The sequence below is a fragment of the Hyla sarda genome, chromosome 5, assembly GCF_029499605.1.
Source record: "Hyla sarda isolate aHylSar1 chromosome 5, aHylSar1.hap1, whole genome shotgun sequence".
NCBI lineage: Eukaryota > Metazoa > Chordata > Amphibia > Anura > Hylidae > Hyla > Hyla sarda.
Genome location: NC_079193.1, coordinates 337,773,789 through 337,793,502, shown reverse-complemented (window position 1 = coordinate 337,793,502; position 19,714 = coordinate 337,773,789). Strand labels below are relative to the sequence as shown.

Genomic DNA, 19,714 nt, shown 5'->3' with positions numbered 1-19,714 from the left:
ATGTAAAGGCAGGGAGGGGGTTAGGGATAGATGGGCAATAGGCAGGGACAGAGAAAAAAAAAAGATGGTGTGAGCTATTCTTTTAGGGTACATTCACACATACAGGATCCTGCGCAGATTTGATGTGCAGGATTTGTAACTGCCAATTAGAAGCTGTGCCCAATCATTTAGTTTACATTGAAATCTGCAGCAGAAAATCCTGTGCATCAAATCTGCGTACGTGTGAACGTACCCTAAAAGGGTATTCCCAAGTCACAAAGCTTTTCCTTAGGCCAGAGGTTGTAGCATTTAGACTGACAATGTGGCCTCTGTATTACTAGACAGGTTGTAGTGGCTGTGCCTGATACTACACTTAGCTCAGGCCCATGACGTTGGATCAGGCTGAGATGTAATAAACTGCTGTGTAAGGCTCAGCCGCTATACTATTTATTGGGCTGTGTATGGTAGACAATGAAGAGGCAGCAGTGCTTGTCTGAGTGCCGTGGCCTCTTTAATGAGCTGATCGAGAGCTATACTGCCCACCGATCTGATATCGATAAACTATCCTTTGGAAATTGCCACAAAAGCAATTAGTTTTCTATTTGTAACACTCACTCTCATAAATCTGTATGTACATAACCTTTAAATGTTGGTAAACATATTATTCATGAACTATTTTTGCAATTTTTTAAAGGTTTGATGCAGAGACTAAGAAACAGAGGGGAGAGAGATCGGGAAAGGGAAAGAGACATGAGAAGGAGCAGTGGTTTACGAGCTGGTTCTCGTCGGGATAGAGACAGGTTTGTATACAGTTATTCTGGATCATGTACGGTATTGGTATTTCTATGTTTTTTGGGGGTAACGCCTGTTTTTTATTTTAGGGATTTCAGAAGACAGCTGTCTATTGATACCAGACCATTCAGGCCAGCCTCTGAGGGGAATCCCAGCGATGACCCTGACCCATTACCTGCTCACAGACAGGCTCTTGGCGAGAGGCTTTATCCACGGGTACAAGCCATGCAGCCGGTATGTACGGTTAGAGTACCTGTCATCAAACCATATTTTCTCAACTAACTCAGATTATATTCCCTAACTACTCCTAACACCCCTCCTGCCCTTAAATGGGCACTGTCAGATACAAAAAAACAATAGGTTTTGCAATTGCTTTCATTAGAAAATTTTCTGTTCATACTGAAAGAGCCAGTCAAACATCCCTCCCCCCCCCTGCCTGCTTGGACACATACGAGTCCTGCTGTGTCCATGCGTCATCACCTATGTCATGGACACACTTCCTTGATTGACAGCTGTGAGTGCAGGGCTCATAGCTGGAGGAAAAATCCCCCCCCCCCCCACTGTCAGGTTGTGTCCCGCTACTGTCAGTGAGGACAAGCTGGGAGTTGTAGTTTTGCTAATGCTAGGGGAGATGTGAGCAGACAGCATACTGAGGGAGGGGGCGGAGACCTGCACAGTGAGGCCACGCCCCTTCCCTTTGAGAGGAATTCAAACTAGTGAGCTAAATTAAGTGTAATAAAAAATAAAGGTGCTAGACACATAAAAAAATAGATGCACATGGTCAGGATTAGGTACTGAGTGATTATATTAAAAATTATTTTTTTGTTGCATCTGATGGGTACGCTTTAATTTTCCAAGCTTTAAAAAGCTGTGTATCATACCTTTCCCCTTGCTCACATTGTGTTAGCTCCGGGCAGGAGAAAGTGGGCGTTCCCCAGCAGGCGGGATGTCAATGAAGCCTTTGCGAGCTGTGCCTCACCATGCCCCTCGCGCACTTCCTGAGTTTGGTTTCCTGCCAGGCCGGGAGGAGACCAAACTTAAGGTTTGACTTGCGAAGGGAACAAAACAGAGCCACCTAGTGGCCGTTTTTTCAATCACATTAAAAACACATAAAGGTTGAGAATTTTAACAGCAAATAAGTAGCAAAGTGTCTTATAATTACATAAGGAACAATATATTAAAGGTTTAGTTTGTTGACAGGTACTCTTTATCTTGTTCCACGTAGATGCTACATTGTGTAATCTATATGAGATACTGAGATTTGTAAAACTAATCAGATATTTTTCTTTAGGCCTTTGCTAGTAAAATTACTGGTATGCTGCTAGAATTGTCTCCTGCGCAACTACTACTGCTGCTGGCCAGCGAGGACTCTCTAAGAGCGAGGGTAGATGAGGCTATGGAACTGATAATAGCACATGGAAGGTACATGGAAGCTGCTATACTACAGGAGTACTGACTTAAACTTATATTTTATTGCATTAACTTGCTTCTATTACTTTCTTCAGGGAAAATGGAGCAGACAGTATTCTTGATCTTGGCTTGTTAGATTCATCTGAAAAAGTGCAAGAAAACCGAAAGCGCCATGGTTCCAGCCGCAGTGTGGTTGATATGGAGCTGACAGACACAGATGATGGAGATGACAACGCACCCCTATTTTATCAGCCTGGTAAAAGAGGTTTCTATAGCCCAAGGCCTGGCAAAAACACAGAAGCGCGGTTAAACTGTTTCCGTAATATTGGAAGGTAATGTAAAATAACCAGCATTTCAGTAGATATGGACAGTTGTATAATACAGAAAGCTCATCATGTTGTATGTTATCTTTCAGGATTCTCGGCCTGTGTCTATTACAGAATGAATTGTGTCCAATCACACTAAGCAGACAGGTTATTAAAGTTTTGCTTGGCAGAAAAGTAAGTAGGTCTACTGTCCTAGCTGGTAATGCAAAAAAAATTGTCATTTTAAGTGACTTATTTGCCCACAAATCTGGTGATATAAAGCTCCGTTAGCTGCCAAAAGATTTGTTTTTAATGCTTGAAGTGTTTCTCTGCCTGGAGCATATAGTGACAGGTCACCTATTGACTCCCATTGTAAAAGGCTTACATTTTGCATAGAAAAGTGTATTCTACTTCTGTTTTCAGTACAGTAAAACAAAAAGATATGCCCAATAGAAGTGAAAAGGATGCCCTCTTATTCCTCAAAAGGTGAACTGATCTCAATAGATAAGTTTAACACCGGCAGGACCAAGGGCGTACCAGTAATCGGGTGGTGAACGGAACGGGATGCCTGTTGAAATCATTCAGCCCTGGGGGGTCCTGAGACACGCTGGGCAATTCAGTCCGGCGATTTGTGGCGATTCCGGGTCAATCGGGTCTCTGATCAGCAGGAGTGAGGTGGCATGGGTGCCACTTCACGTTCACGTGATTTGTCGGTCGGGACGACCGACCAATCAATATCCTGCGGGGCGGTGATCGGTGCAGACGGCGGTCCCGTACCTGTCAGATTGTCAGGGGTCCCTTTAGACGGCAGCGGAGATGGTAGGAGCAGCAGCAATGGCGGAAGCGGCAGGATACGGCTGGAGGTGAGGCCTGTTTGCCTTTTGCTGTTGCTGAACAACTCCCAACATGCACAGCCAAAGGGCATGCTGGGAGTTGTAGTTTTACAACAGCTGGAGGCACTTTTTTTTCCCCTATGAAAAAGTGTGCCTCCAGCTGTTGCATAACTACAACTCCTGGCATGCTGGGAGTTGTAGTAGTGTGCCTCTAGCTGTTGCATAACTACAACTCCCAGCATGCCCTTCGGCTGTCAGTGCATGCAGAGTTGTAGTTTTGCAACAGCTGAAGGCACACTGGTTGCGAAACAGAGAATTTGTTACCTAAGTGTTTCACAACCAGTGTGCCTCCAGCTGTTGCATAACTACAACTCCCAGCATGCATTGAAAGACCATACGTGCTGGGAGTTGTAGTTTTGCAACAGCTGGAGGCTTGCACCCCTCTCCCCCATGTGAATGGACAGGGTACATTGACAAGGGTGGGGGTTTACAGTGAGTTTCCCGCTGCAAATTTTCCATCGCAGCTCAATCTCCCAGCGGGAAACTCACTGTAAACACCCGCCCGCTCATTTCGTGAGGGATGTAGTTTAACGAAATAGGGTCACATGTGGGGGGGTCCACTGTTCTGGCACCATGGGGGCTTTATGAACGCACATGGCCCCCGACTTCTGTTCCAACCAAATTTTCTCTCCAAAAGCTCATTGGCTCTCATTCTTCTGAGCATTGTAGTTCGCCCGCAGAGCACTTTACATCTACATATGGGGTATTTCCATACTCAGAAGAAATGGGGTTACAAATTTTGGGGGGATTTTTCTCCTATTACCACTTGTGAAAATGAAAAATTTGGGGTAACACCAGCATTTTAGAGAAAAAAAATCTAATTTTTCATTTTCACGTCCAACTTTAACGGAAAATTTAACATCGGGGGCGGGGCTATGACGTCACGAGCTCCCAGCTCCAGCGTTCGGAACAGTTTGTTCCAAACTCTGATCAGCGGAGTACCCCTTTAAGGGGTTGATGTATACACTTTTTCAGGTGTCTACAGCAATTGAAGGGCTTAAACACTGTGTGAACAAAACCTTGAATAGACAAATTCACTATACAAGTTATAACGTTGAACCAACAAAGTGGTTAGATTTTTGTGGTGATAAAATATTTTTCAACGCTAACGTAATATTTTTATTTCAAGGTAAACTGGCACGATTTTGCATTTTTCGATCACGTGATGTATGAAAGTTTGCGACAGCTTATCCTTGCCTCCCAGAGTCCTGACGCAGATTCAGTGTTTGCATCTATGGATCTAGCCTTTGCAATAGACCTGTGTAAAGAAGAAAGTGGCGGACAGGTATGATGATGCAGTGATTTCTTCTACAGGCTTTCTTCAGACTGGGTAACTCTGGATTCACTCGTGTAGTTAATCCAAAATAGAAATAATATAATGGAGACAAATGTCTCATCACCTCCTGTTTGTTCACAAACTGCATCCACGATTGCATGTGGAATTCCAGCTTAAAGGAAATCTGTCATCAGTGTCACCTGCACTAACTTGTTGGTAGTGCAGGTGACACTGATGACAACGGTGCTCACTTTGTCCCATTCCGTGCTGTTGTTCTCCGGCATCTTCATCTCCGAGCCCGACTTGGAGCATGGGCGGAGCTTAGTGATGTCACTGCTGCTGTTCTCTGCTGGGTTCCCACTGCTAGCAAACAGCAGCCTTGACGTCATTAAGCTCCGCCCTAGCTCCAAGCCGGGCCTGAAGATACCGAAGAGGATTGCCGGAGAACAACGGCACGGAATGGGACAAGGTAAGTACCGTGGTCATCAGGGTCACCTGCACTTACCTGTCTGTACCCACAGGTTAGTGCAGGTGACACTAATAACAGATTTCCTTTTAAAGGTATGTTTACACGTATTTTGCTACTCATTGAATTCCCCCTAAAGGGATCAGAAGCTTTAAAAGGGGAACTATGGAGAAATAAAACTTATCCCCACACACAGGATAGGGGATAATTGTCTGAATGCAGAGTCCATCTCCTAGGGTCCACTGCAATCTCATGTATGTGGCCCAGCTACTTACCTGGTGATTGGCAGAGCGGAGCGTCTCCCAGGCTAGAAGCCCGCCAAGGATGGATGAGTTGCCGAGCACTATACAGGAGATCGCAGGGGCCCTGCACCCCGATCGCACTTATTACCTCTCCTGTGGATAGGTTTTATTTCCCCAGAGTATCCCTTTAACATTGCATGCCGTTACTTATGTTCGTCATGGTTAGTGCATATGTGCACTTTCACAATGTGATCTGGTAGAGTAATGGCTGGATAATTTGCAAGCATATGGTCTCTTATACAAAGAAAAGATCCTGGGACCTTGCCTCCTTACACTTTTTTTTTGTTTTTCCTCAGGTTGAACTTATTCCCAATGGTGTAAATATCCCTGTAACCCCCCAGAATGTATATGAATACGTCAGGAAGTATGCCGAGCACAGAATGCTGGTAGTTGCAGAACAACCTCTTCATGTAAGTTGTCATTTGTACAGTATTTTTGTTTGTACACTGTTTTACATGATGATGATTTTTTTTTTTTTTTATCCATGAGTATTGAAAGCTTGCGAAATTATGCTGGTTGCCGTTACAAACAGAGCAGTGTAGAGCAGAGTTTCCGAACCAGTGGGCCTCCAGCTGTTTTAAAACTACAACTCCCAGCATGCCCGGACAGCCTTTGGCTGTCCGGGCATGCTGGGAGTTGTAGTTTTAAAACAGCAGGAGGCACACTGGTTGGAAAACACTGTTGTAGAGGAACCTTTCACCAAATGCTGGTTACCTTGTTCATAGGCAATTGGACTTGTATCAGGCAATCACCTGTCCATGGTGGCCACACGTATTAACCCCGTGATGCAAATGGACGTTCATTAACATCCATCTGCGGCTCCTGGGCTCAGCCAGTGAGCGCGCATCATTCCCCGTGGGTCCCAGTTGATTTAAGCAACCAGGACCCATGGATAATGCCGGACATCGCCGATTGGGCTGATGCCCGGTATTAACTCTTTAGACGTGGCGATCAAAGTGGATCACTGCCTCGAAAGTGAAAGCTTCCCGGCAGCTCAGTCGGGCTGATCGCGACCATCGCGGTAAAATCGCGATGTCCCGATCAGCTAGAACGCATCAGGAGGGTGCCTTACCTGCCTCCTGCACGTCCGATCGGTGACTGATTGCACCAAGCCTGAAATCCAGGCTTGAGCAATCGACCGCCGATAACACTGATCAATGCAATGGCATTGATCAGTGTATTGAATCAATGTAATGCATGTTATAGTCCCCTATGGGAGCTATAACATTGCAAAAAAAGTAAATAAAGATCATTTAACTCCTCCCCTAATAAGTTTGAATCACCACCCTTTTCCCATTTAAAAAAAAAAGTGTAAATAAAAATAAACATATATGGTATCGCCGCGTACGTAAATGTCCGAACTATAAAAATATACAGTTAATTAAACCGCATGATCAATGGCGTACATACAAAAAAAATTCCAAATTCCAAAATAGCGTATTTTTGGTCACTTTTTAAATCATGAGAAAATTTGCATAAAGCGATCAAAACAAAAATGGTACCACTAAAAACTTCAGATCATGGCGCAAAAAAATTTGCCCTCATACCGCCCCATACATAGAAAAATAAAAACTTTATAGGGGTCAGAAAATGACAATTTTAAACATTAATTTTCCTGCATGTAGTTATGATTTTTTCCAGAAGTACAACAAAATCAAACCTATATAAGTAGGGTATCATTTTAATCGTATGGACCTACAGAATAAAGAGAAGGTGTCATATTTACCGAAAAATTTACTGCGTAGAAACGGAAGCCCCCAAAAGTTTTTTTTTTTTTTTTACTTTTTCAAAACAATTTATTGAAACAACAGAAAACAAACAGATGGACAGTACATCAGTAAATAAAAATGAAGACAAAAAAAGAAAAACAGGGCAGCGGCCCCCAACGCATACATCAGAGTATTGACAGCACATGTGAATGAGAATACAGCTATTAAAATGTGGCACATAAGTAGTAAGCGTCACCAGTACGTAGTCTAGTAACCAAGCGTCCGCTCAGCTGCAACAATATGAAGGCACAATGTAACGCAGCGTTTTTCTTAAATTTTGTCGCACACTTTTTTTTTTTTTTTTTGGGTAAAATGACTGTCATTACAAAGTAGAATTGGTGGCGCAAAAAATAAGCAATCATATGGATTTTTAGGTGCAAAATTGAAAGAATTATGATTTTTTTAAAAGGTAAGGAGGAAAAAATGAAAGTGGAAAAAACAGAAAAACACTCGGTCCTTAAGGGGTTAAATATCAGCAGGTTCAGCGGACATTCATCCAATGTGTATAGCCACTTTATCACAAAACAAAGCTTATCTGAGGCTGCTAGAATGAATAGTAAGAGCCAACCAGCAGATGTATGAATTGGCATTGGGTGTGATTCTAAAAAGAAAACTTATGGAGAAATAAAGTTGCGTAGCTAAAGTAAATATTGTGGGGAAATAAGTTGTTTTTAAGAAATATTTTAGCAGAGCGTCTCTTTAATAATACCTCATGTATACCGCAGGCAATGAGAAAAGGATTGCTGGACGTGCTTCCAAAGTCTGCGCTGGAAGATTTAACAGCTGAGGACTTCAGGCTTCTTGTCAATGGCTGCGGTGAAGTGAATGTTCAGATGCTGATCAGTTTCACATCGTTCAATGATGAATCAGGTAACAGCACCGGGTCATGTTTGACTGTAGCAAAAACCAGGAACAAAACAAAAATCCATCTTGTAGTTTTATTAGGTATCAAAACAGCATCTTTGAACCTGGAAAACCCTTAAAATGTAGCTTGAGTAAAGAAAACCAAGCCCTATAGTCTTTATCCAGGCTTTAAATCATATTTGGACCTAGAATGCTTAAAGGTGTACTCCCCTGGAAACCTTTTTTTTTTTGTATCAACTGATGCCAGAAAGTTAAACAGATTTCTAAATTACTTCTATTTTAAAAATCTTAATCCTTCCAGTACTTCTCAGCTTCTATTTGCTCCACAGGAAGTTATTTTCTATTTGAATTTCCTTTGTCTGACCACAGTGCTCTCTGCTGACACCTCTGTTCATTTTAGGAACTGTCTGGAGCAGGAGAGGTTTGAAATGGGGATTTGCTCCTACACTGGATAGTTCCTAAAATGAACAGAGATGTCAGCAGAAAATTCAAAAAGAAAAGAACTTCCTGTGGAGCAAATAGAAGCTGATAAGTTTTAGAAGGATTAAGATTTTTAAATAGAAGTAATTTACAAATTTGTTTTAACTTTCTGGCACCAGTTGAATAAAAAAAATGTTTTCCAGGGGAGTACTCCTTTAATGTTAAATGAAAATGCTTGCAATCGGTTGCATTACACCTTTTATTAATTGTACATGTGTAACTTATATTGGTGGAAAATTGAACTATTTCATAGTGTGAAAGAGGCCTTACCCCTGCTCTGACTTTTAAAAACTCCACCTGAACTGCCTTTATAAGTTTCAGTGTTTTATGAAAAGTAAAGTTAGTCAAGTTAGATTTAGTGCTCACCAGAGGGGAACTGTTTGCATAACCAATCCCATTTGTTTGAATAGACATTTATCCGGGATCTCAGGTTGGATGCCGGGTGGTGAAACATCCCACATGGGTGCTGGACGGAGGGAACGCATTTTGCTGCATTCTGCTCTCCGGCATGCACAATAATTTTAACGCCTCATCCTAAACTGATGCACTTCTGTCATCAAATGTGGCATCCATTGCAGCTTAGATAGAAGTATGAGAGTTTAGCCCTGACCTGAGTGAGAACATAGTGCCCATAGCAACCAATCAGATCGCTTCTTTCATTTTTGAAAAGGCCTCTGAAAAATTAAAGCAGCAATCTGATTGGTTGCTATGAGCTTTTCCTCATAATAAATCTCCCCCATAGAGAAAAAGCTAATAATAAAAAAAAAAAAACATTATAGCAGTAAAAAAAAATAAGATACAACCTAAACCACATTACTATACTAAAGAAATAGTAAAAAGCAGACAAGAAATTAAGTAAAGGCCAGGCGAGGACTCTGTTATTGTCAGCTTATAGGTTTGTTCGGCAATACGGACATACTGTGACTGTGCTTGTACTGCAACATGGACAGATGGCGGTGCTTAGTAGTATATAGGTAACCACATGACAAAGAGAAAATGAAAACTGGCCACTCACCATTTCTTGTCTTCAAGCTTCTTTATTATCCAAAAAAAATACTCACATAGAATGTTGGGGAGAGGAACATATACTGGGGGGATACAGATAGGCAACAAGCTCCGTTTCACACGATTAAGTGCTTCTTCCGGCCATATGGCCGGAAGAAGCACTTAATCGTGTGAAACGGAGCTTGTTGCCATTTGTACAAACCCCCCTTCCCCGATATATGTCCCTCTCCCCAGCATGCTATGTATTTTTTCGGATAATAAAGAAGCTTGAATACAAGAAATGGTGAGTGCCTGCTTTCATTTTCTCTTTATCATGTGGACTAGGGATCAACAGATTATCGGTTTAGCCGATATTATTGACCGATATTCACGATTTTGGATGTTATCGGCAATTACCTTGTCGATGATGACTAGCCCCGCCCCCCCGGCCAGAGACCACCGCCGCTGCCCCATTGCCTCCCCCATTCCCAGCTTTATAATCACCTGTTCCCGGGGTCCACGCTACTTCTGGCTCCTGCGCGCTGCGCAGCGCAATGACTAGTTGCGTCCTCAACACTGCGTCACCGTCAGTGCGCTGGGGGGAAAGAACAGTCCCTTGGTCTCGTACCACCTGAAGATTAGCTGTTGTGTCCATTCATCATCCTTTCAGGTGAAATGCTGTATTACATGGAGTTTGTTCTAATAAATAGGTTTGTTACACATAGGACACAGAGCCCACAGGAGCGGCTCTTAGAGCTTTAGAAACAGCCATGGCAAAGAGTGTCGTCCTGAAGAAGGGACCTCTGCCTATACCCTAATACATCCAGATGGGACAGTCTTTAATACAGGCTTTCTCAATATTTACTTGGGAGTTTCGCTATTAAGCATTTGCTTTATAGTCTCAAAATCTTAAACTAAATATTGTCGTTTTCTTTTTTGCCTTTACAGGAGAAAACGCAGAAAAGCTATTGCAGTTCAAGCGGTGGTTCTGGTCCATAGTTGAGAAGATGAGTATGACAGAGCGACAAGACTTAGTAAGTGACTGTTAACAAAATGTATTTATTTCACTTCTAGTCAAATGTCCTAAATTTCTTCAACACCTATTATGAGGCAGCTGCTTGGTGGTTTTATATAAGATGATGTAGAGATTGTGTTCTAGAAACCCAGGTGATTTAAAAAAACAAAAATCTCCCTTCAATCTAATATTTGTTCCCTCTTTCTAGGTGTATTTCTGGACATCAAGCCCATCTTTACCCGCCAGTGAGGAAGGATTTCAGCCCATGCCATCCATCACTATCCGCCCGCCAGACGACCAACACCTCCCGACAGCGAACACGTGCATCTCCCGCCTCTACGTCCCTCTTTACTCCTCCAAACAGATTCTTAAACAGAAGTTATTACTTGCTATTAAAACCAAGAACTTTGGTTTTGTGTAGAGTAAATAAAGTGTGCCCCCTCTGTAATATACCTAGTAAAACAATGGGTTTTGTAGATCTTCTTTTCCATTTGTCAATCTAAAACAAGATATGAAGGTTACTGCTGTCACGCCCCCTGGTGGTCACTTTGTCACTTTCAGTGCTCCGGCCACGGTCACTACCGACACCAGTCGGGATAAGACATTCCTCAGTCAGCTGAAGGTACAGACACCCCACGGAACAGGACAGCAGAAGAGGATTACACTGTGATGAATAGCGAGAAGACCAGGCGGATATGTATCACTATTCACCTACTGCCTTTGTGGAAACTTTCATCGCTGTCTCTTGGAAGGGAGTGCGCAATTGCAATGTAAAAAAAATATTCTGTTCCCCTAACTTTTTTATGTGTGGGAATGTTTGGGTACATTTTTTCCCCCCCCCCCCTTCGCCCATGCTATTTAATTTGTAGTTTGGCTACTGTGATGTACATGATGTATATTAAACTTGTAAAAGTGATATCCAGATATGAAATATCGAGCTTATGTTGCACTATTTTGTTTTGAAGTGTCACTTGCCCAGATCTTGGTCTGACCAAGGCTTTTCTCCATAGACTGGAACGATTGTTAACCATGGGTTCTTTTTGTTTTGCATGTACAAATACAGCTGTCATTTTATGTTCTATGCACTCAAACAAATCACCTTTGTTATTTTCTAAAGTCATCCTTCACTTTATTATGCTCTGTCAATTCCTAATCAAATGGGGAAAGTACAACTCAAAGCCGATCTCTACTGTTTTTACTTTAAATGGAAGCTTTTAGTAAAAAAAAAATCAAACAACAAAATGAAAAACCTATAGTAAGTCTTTGCGTTATTTCTGACTTGAGATATTGAGGTTTTGTTATAGTCCAGCCTGCGCTGCATCGGTCAAGGGATATGTTGGCGGGGGGGGGGGGGGGGGGGGGGCTGCACATGTAACCGCTGAATCTGTCTGGTAGGAGATATCAAAATGTACCGAACGCTGAGGCAGTGGAGGGGTACTCCGGTGGAAAACTTTTTTTTTTTTTTTTTTAATCAACTGGTGCCAGAAAGTTAAACAGATTTGTAAATTACTTCTATTAAAAAAAAATCTTAATCCTTCCAGTACTTATTAGTTGCTGAATACTACAGAGGAAATTATTTTCTTTTTGGAACACAGAGCTCTCTGCTGACATAACGAGCACAGTGCTCTCTGCAGACATCTCTGTTCATTTTAGGAACTGTCCAGAGCAGCATATGTTTGCTATGGGGATTTTGTCCTACTCTGGACAGTTCTTAAAATGGACAGAGGTGTAATCAGAGAGCTCTTCCAAAAAGAAATTAATTTCCTTTGTAGTATTCAGGTTCGTGCAGGATCGAAGTACTGTAACTTCGCTCATCTCTAGTTAAAACCATTGTACATTGGGACCAGAACTCTATGGAAACCCAGTAATTGGTTCTGAAGCCATCCAAAGTGTCAAACAAAAATAGGAAAAAATGAGGACTACAGAAAAATAAGTAAATAAATACAGATGAAGCAAATCCTTACATATAAAAGTAATAAAGATCTGCTGGGAGCTGTAATCACTGTCTATGTAGAGGACAGGAGCTTCTTCAGGGTCCTGTACAGTACACACTGGGGGAGATTCTCAAAGAATTTTGTGCCAAAAAAAAATCAATTTAGCACCAAAATTATCAACCACATTTTCAAGCTTTTTGATAGTGTAGAAACCACATAAATAATTGTAGTTTTATTAGTTTTTTTTTTTTAGGAAAAGGTGTTATGTAAGTAATTACAAAAAAAAGAAAAAAATTATTATTGAAATTATTTAAAAAATATATAAATATATATGTATAATTTTTTTTATTTTTACTTTTTTTCTTGGTCACTGCACCTGCACTCACATTTAAGCTCAGAAATGTTTCATTTACATAGTTATCGCTTGTTTGGGCACTAGTAACCAAGGAATATTTTGTGAGAGGTTTCCACCAGAATTTTCTGGGATGTAAAATTTGGTGCAAAAATTGGCAATTTTGGTGCAAAAAAAAAAAAAATTCCAATATGGCTGCAACAAAAAAAATTTGCCGCGAAAATTAATATTCACATATATTCAAAGCAGCCCTAAAGACCTTTTGAAAATGTGAGGAGAATAAAAAAAGGTGTGAATAATATTGCTGGAGCACAAATTACAGTAGTTGACAATCTCCCCCACAATGTCCAAAAAAAAAAGTAAAATGGAGCCACCCCCACCTGGTGTCCAAAGGAGCAGCTAATCCTGGCACAGGTAAAGAGTTAAAGGGGTTTTCCAGGAAAAAACTTGAGATAGATAGATATAGATAGATAGAAATATATATATATAAACTGGCTCCAGAAAGTTAACGATTTGTAAATACTTCTATTAAAAAATCTTAATCCTTTCAGTACTTAGACATAAAAGAACAACCTTAACTTCAGAAGCTCATAAGTGCTGAAAGGATTAAGATTTTTTAATAGAAGTCATTTACAAATCTGTTTAACTTTCTGGTGCCAGTTGATATATATAAATAAAAGTTTTCCTGGATAACCCCTTTAAGTCTGGTTTCAAGTTACAATGACCTCAACATACAATGGTCTCTTCTGGACCATTGTAAGTTGAAAGATCGCTGTATAAATCAGCAGTTTTTTTCTCTTCCTGGATCACTGCTTTTAGGGTTGGGTCACACTGACATATTTTATGCTGCAGATCCACAGACGATAGACCCTACAGAGTGCCCCCAACTGTGCCTGCTCGTATCAGTGATCCACCGCTACGGCCAGACACTGCGATGTGCGAGTCGCCATGCGCGGTGTGCAACTCACACATCGCAGTGTGTCTGCTTGTACTGGCGGATCGCCGCTATGGGGGGGGCACACTGTAGGGTCCATCGGCGGCTGATCCGCAGCATAAAATACGCTGCAGATCCATGTGTGTGACCCTATAGACTCAAATAGAAAAGTCATGCACAGGCAGGAAGCATAGGAACTAATACTGTGCAGTGGCTCATGTCAGCCATATTTGATTGTTGGGACCATCATCTGTGTCTGTTACACCATGATAAATATTTATATACATGAATGTCCCATTTCAGATATTACCTGTACAATTTAATAGAAAGACTACTGAAAAGCTAGATTTCAATGCTGAGCTGCAGTAACCAGGCATGACCACATTGCAGTGAATGGAGCCATGTTGTACAGTAGCCCCATAACGCTGCTTCTTCCACCAAGGTATGTTTGGGATGTAGTCGTAAGGCTATGTTCATACAGCAGAAATTCTGCAGGAAAATTTTGCAGTAAATTCCTCAGAAATGAATTGCTCATTCACTTTAATGGAATTTCCTGTTAACATAGCCTAAAAGTTCAACTTAAAACCTGGAAAATGTCAAGGTCTCACTATTTGGGGTCTTCCCTGCTAAAAAAAATATTAGTAACACTGTGGATATGGATAGATATATATATATATATATATATATATATATATATATATATATGCGGCTACTCAAATTTAATATATATATATATATATATATATATATATATATATAAATATAATAGTAAATTTGAGTAGCCGCATTAGTGACTGTTTCTGTTAGTCCAATAAAAAAAAGTTCTACAAGATACTGAAAATTTTTTTGATCTACATCTATATATTTACCGTATTTTCCGGCATATAAGACGCACCCAATTTTATAGGATAAAAATCTAGGAAAAAAAAGATTCTGAACCAAATACAATGTAAAGTATAGGACAGTGATCTTCAACCTGTGGACCTTCAGATGTTGCAAAACTACAACACCCAGCATGCCAGGAGTTGTAGTTTTGCAACATCTGGAGGTCCGCAGGTTGAAGACCACTGGTATAGGAGGTAATACTCGTGTGTCCCCGCCGCTCCGGACCCGTCACCGCTGCCCTGGATGTCGCCCTCCATTGCTGTTGCGGCGTCCCTGTCGCTCTGGAACGTCTCTGCTGCCCGGTATCCTCGCTCTCTGTCGCTGCCATCACGTCGCTACGCACGCCGCTCCTATTGGATGACGGGACGGTGTGCGAGACGACGTGATGACGAGGAAGGAGAGCGCCGGCCATGCAGGGGATCCCGGCACGGAGCAGACACAGAGGAGGCAGGTAAGGTCCCTCCCGGTGTCCTGTAAGCTGTTCGGGATGTCGCGATTTCACCGCGGCGGTCCCGAACAGCCCGACTGAGCAGCCGGGTTAGTGTCCCTTTCCCTTCAGACGAGGCGGTCAGCTTTGATCACCGCATCTGAAGGGTTAATACAGGGCATCACCGCGATCAGTGATGTCCTGTATTAGCCGCGGGTCCCGGCCATTAATGGCAGCAGGGACCGCCGCGATAGGACAGGTTTTAATGTGTATTTGCCGTATAAGACGCACCAACTTTCCCCCCAGTTTTGGGGAAGAAAAAGTGCGTCTTATACAGCGAAAAATATGGTATATATATATATGTTTTTTTTTTTCCGGATTACAATGCTACATGACTTAGTGTTTAGTGGAGGATCGTCTCATTCTGCTTATCCATATATCAGCCTAAGCACAGGGGGCTGCCAGACTCCTTGAAGGTCCCAACATCTTAGATAAATCCGGGTGACTGTAATACACAAGGAGGGAGAATTATCAAAACCTGTCCAGAGGGTGCCTGAAGCCAAAATTGTCTTATTGGCCCATAACAACCAATCACAGCTCTGCTTTCATTTCTTAACAAGTGCTGGCAATATGAAAGCTGCGCTGTGATTGGTTGTTATGGACAAAACCGGACAGTTTTGTTCTCTGTCAGGTTCATAGGTCTTGGCCAGTATGTTGGTGTAATACTTAATTTCTCCTGTGGTGGTGCTGCAGGAAACTTTGGTAACCCAGTGTTTCCTAACTAGTGTACCTCCAGCTGTTGCAAAACTACAACTCCTAGCATGCCCAGACAGCCGAAGGCACAGATAAACAGACTGTACACCCCTGCTGTCCCTATGTGTTTGTGCACAAATAAAAGCAACAGAGAATGGTGAGTGCAGCTGATTTCTTCCACTTAGACTACAGAATACAGGTATCTGCATTGGCCGAGCACCTCCATTAGTGGCTGATGGCATCTGCACCCTCCCCCATCTAGTGGCACACTGCAGGCTGGGAAATAAAGGGTGGAGGGGAACCGCAGACTAAGGGTAGGGTCACATGATACGGATTCACAGCGTATTTTACACTGTGCATCCGCTGGTGACCTGGCCCTTAGTATCCCTATGCTCTCCATATATAGAGGTCACTATAGACCCCTATGCTCTCCATATATAGAGGACACTATAGACCCCTATGCTCTCCATATATAGAGGTCACTATAGACCCCTATGCTCTCCATATATAGAGGTCACTATAGACCCCTATGCTCTCCATATATAGAGGACACTATAGACCCCTATGCTCTCCATATATAGAGGTCACTATAGACCCCTATGATCTCCATATATAGAGGACACTATAGACCCCTATGCTCTCCATATATAGAGGACACTATAGACCCCTATGCTCTCCATATATAGAGGACACTATAGACCCCTATGCTCTCCATATATAGAGGTCACTATAGACCCCTATGCTCTCCATATATAGAGGTCACTATAGACCCCTATGCTCTCCATATATAGAGGACACTATAGACCCCTATGCTCTCCATATATAGAGGACACTATAGTATAGACCCCTATGCTCTCCATATATAGAGGACACTATAGACCCCTATGCTCTCCATATATAGAGGTCACTATAGACCCCTATGATCTCCATATATAGAGGACACTATAGACCCCTATGCTCTCCATATATAGAGGACACTATAGACCCCTATGCTCTCCATATATAGAGGACACTATAGACCCCTATGCTCTCCATATATAGAGGACACTATAGACCCCTATGCTCTCCATATATAGAGGACACTATAGACCCCTATGCTCTCCATATATAGAGGACACTATAGACACCTATGCTCTCCATATATAGAGGACACTATAGACCCCTATGCTCTCCATATATAGAGGTCACTATAGACCCCTATGCTCTCCATATATAGAGGACATATATAGAGGTCACTATAGACCCCTATGCTCTCCATATATAGAGGACACTATAGACTCGCCTCATGCCTTATATACAGGACACTATAGACCCCTATGCTCTCCATATATAGAGGACACTATAGACCCCTATGCTCTCCATATATAGAGGACACTATAGACCCCTATGCTCTCCATATATAGAGGACACTATAGACCCCTATGCTCTCCATATATAGAGGACACTATAGACCCCTATGCTCTCCATATATAGAGGACACTATAGACCCCTATGCTCTCCATATATAGAGGACACTATAGACACTTATGCTCTCCATATATAGAGGACACTATAGACCCCTATGCTCTCCATATATAGAGGACACTATAGACCCCTATGCTCTCCATATATAGAGGTCACTATAGACCCCTATGCTCTCCATATATAGAGGACATATATAGAGGTCACTATAGACCCCTATGCTCTCCATATATAGAGGACACTATAGACTCGCCTCATGCCTTATATACAGGACACTATAGACCCCTATGCTCTCCATATATAGAGGACACTATAGACCCCTATGCTCTCCATATATAGAGGACACTATAGACCCCTATGCTCTCCATATATAGAGGACACTATAGACCCCTATGCTCTCCATATATAGAGGACACTATAGACCCCTATGCTCTCCATATATAGAGGACACTATAGACCCCTATGCTCTCCATATATAGAGGACACTATAGACCCCCTATGCTCTCCATATATAGAGGACACTATAGACCCCTATGCTCTCCATATATAGAGGACACTATAGACCCCTATGCTCTCCATATATAGAGGACACTATAGACCCCTATGCTCTCCATATATAGAGGACACTATAGACCCCTATGCTCTCCATATATAGAGGACACTATAGACTCGCGTCATGCCTTATATACAGGTCACTATAGACCCCTATGCTCTCCATATATAGAGGTCACTATAGACCCCCTATGCTCTCCATTTATAGAGGACACTATAGACCCCTATGCTCTCCATATATAGAGGACACTATAGACCCCTATGCTCTCCATATATAGAGGACACTATAGACCCCTATGCTCTCCATATATAGAGGACACTATAGACCCCTATGCTCTCCATATATAGAGGACACTATAGACCCCTATGATCTCCATATATAGAGGACACTATAGACCCCTATGCTCTCCATATATAGAGGACACTATAGACTCGCCTCATGCCTTATAAACAGGACACTATAGACCCCTATGCTCTCCATATATAGAGGTCACTATAGACCCCATATGCTCTCCATTTATAGAGGACACTATAGACCCCTATGATCTCCATATATAGAGGACACTATAGACCCCTATGCTCTCCATATATAGAGGACACTATAGACCCCTATGCTCTCCATATATAGAGGACACTATAGACCCCTATGCTCTCCATATATAGAGGACACTATAGACCCCTATGCTCTCCATATATACAGGTCACTATAGACCCCTATGCTCCATATATAGAGGATACTATAGACCCCTATGCTCTCCATATATAGAGGACACTATAGACTCGCCTCATGCCTTATATACAGGACACTATAGACCCCTATGCTCTCCATATATAGAGGTCACTATAGACCCCCTATGATCTCCATTTATAGAGGAAACTATAGACCCCTATGCTCTCCATATATAGAGGACACTATAGACCCCTATGCTCTCCATATATAGAGGACACTTTAGACCCCTATGCTCTCCATATATAGAGGACACTATAGACCCCTATGCTCTCCATATATAGAGGACACTATAGACCCCTATGCTCTCCATATATAGAGGACACTATAGACCTCTATGCTCTCCATATATAGAGGTCATTATAGACCCCTATGCTCTCCATATATAGAGGACACTATAGACCCCTATGCTCTCCATATATAGAGGACACTATAGACCCCTATGCTCTCCATATATAGAGGTCACTATAGACCCCTATGCTCTCCATATATAGAGGACACTATAGACCCCTATGCTCTCCATATATAGAGGTCACTATAGACCCCTATGCTCTCCAAATATAGAGGACACTTTAGACCCCTATGCTCTCCATATATAGAGGTCACTATAGACCCCTATGCTCTCCATATATAGAGGACACTATAGACCCCTATGCTCTCCATATATAGAGGACACTATAGACCCCTATGCTCTCCATATATAGAGGACACTATAGACCCCTATGCTCTCCATATATAGAGGTCACTATAGACCCCTATGCTCTCCATATATAGAGGACACTATAGACCCCTATGCTCTCCATATATAGAGGACACTATAGACTCGCCTCATGACTTATATACAGGACACTATAGACCCCTATGCTCTCCATATATAGAGGTCACTATAGACCCCCTATGCTCTCCATTTATAGAGGACACTATAGACCCCTATGCTCTCCATATATAGAGGACACTATAGACCCCTATGCTCTCCATATATAGAGGACACTATAGACCCCTATGCTCTCCATATATAGAGGACATTATAGACCCCTATGCTCTCCATATATACAGGACACTATAGACCCCTATGCTCTCCATATATAGAGGTCACTATAGACCCCTATGCTCTCCATATATAGAGGACACTATAGACCCCTATGCTCTCCATA

General features: G+C 42.1%; 1 protein-coding gene across 10 annotated transcripts in view; it reads left to right on the top strand.

Moving 5' to 3' along the window:
* Positions 1–11,788, top strand: part of UBR5 (ubiquitin protein ligase E3 component n-recognin 5) — a 159,266-nt gene extending 147,478 nt beyond the window's left edge. For all 10 annotated transcript variants that reach the window (XM_056522529.1, XM_056522522.1, XM_056522527.1 and 7 more), the window contains 10 exons: positions 674–779; positions 861–1,005; positions 2,063–2,193; positions 2,277–2,513; positions 2,597–2,681; positions 4,509–4,664; positions 5,720–5,833; positions 7,918–8,062; positions 10,469–10,554; positions 10,744–11,788. In XM_056522529.1, the coding sequence (XP_056378504.1) occupies positions 674–779; positions 861–1,005; positions 2,063–2,193; positions 2,277–2,513; positions 2,597–2,681; positions 4,509–4,664; positions 5,720–5,833; positions 7,918–8,062; positions 10,469–10,554; positions 10,744–10,956 (1,418 nt within the window). In that variant the 3' untranslated portion in view covers positions 10,957–11,788. The remainder of the gene's footprint in view (positions 1–673; positions 780–860; positions 1,006–2,062; positions 2,194–2,276; positions 2,514–2,596; positions 2,682–4,508; positions 4,665–5,719; positions 5,834–7,917; positions 8,063–10,468; positions 10,555–10,743) is intronic.
* Positions 11,789–19,714: the final 7,926 nt, after the last annotated feature.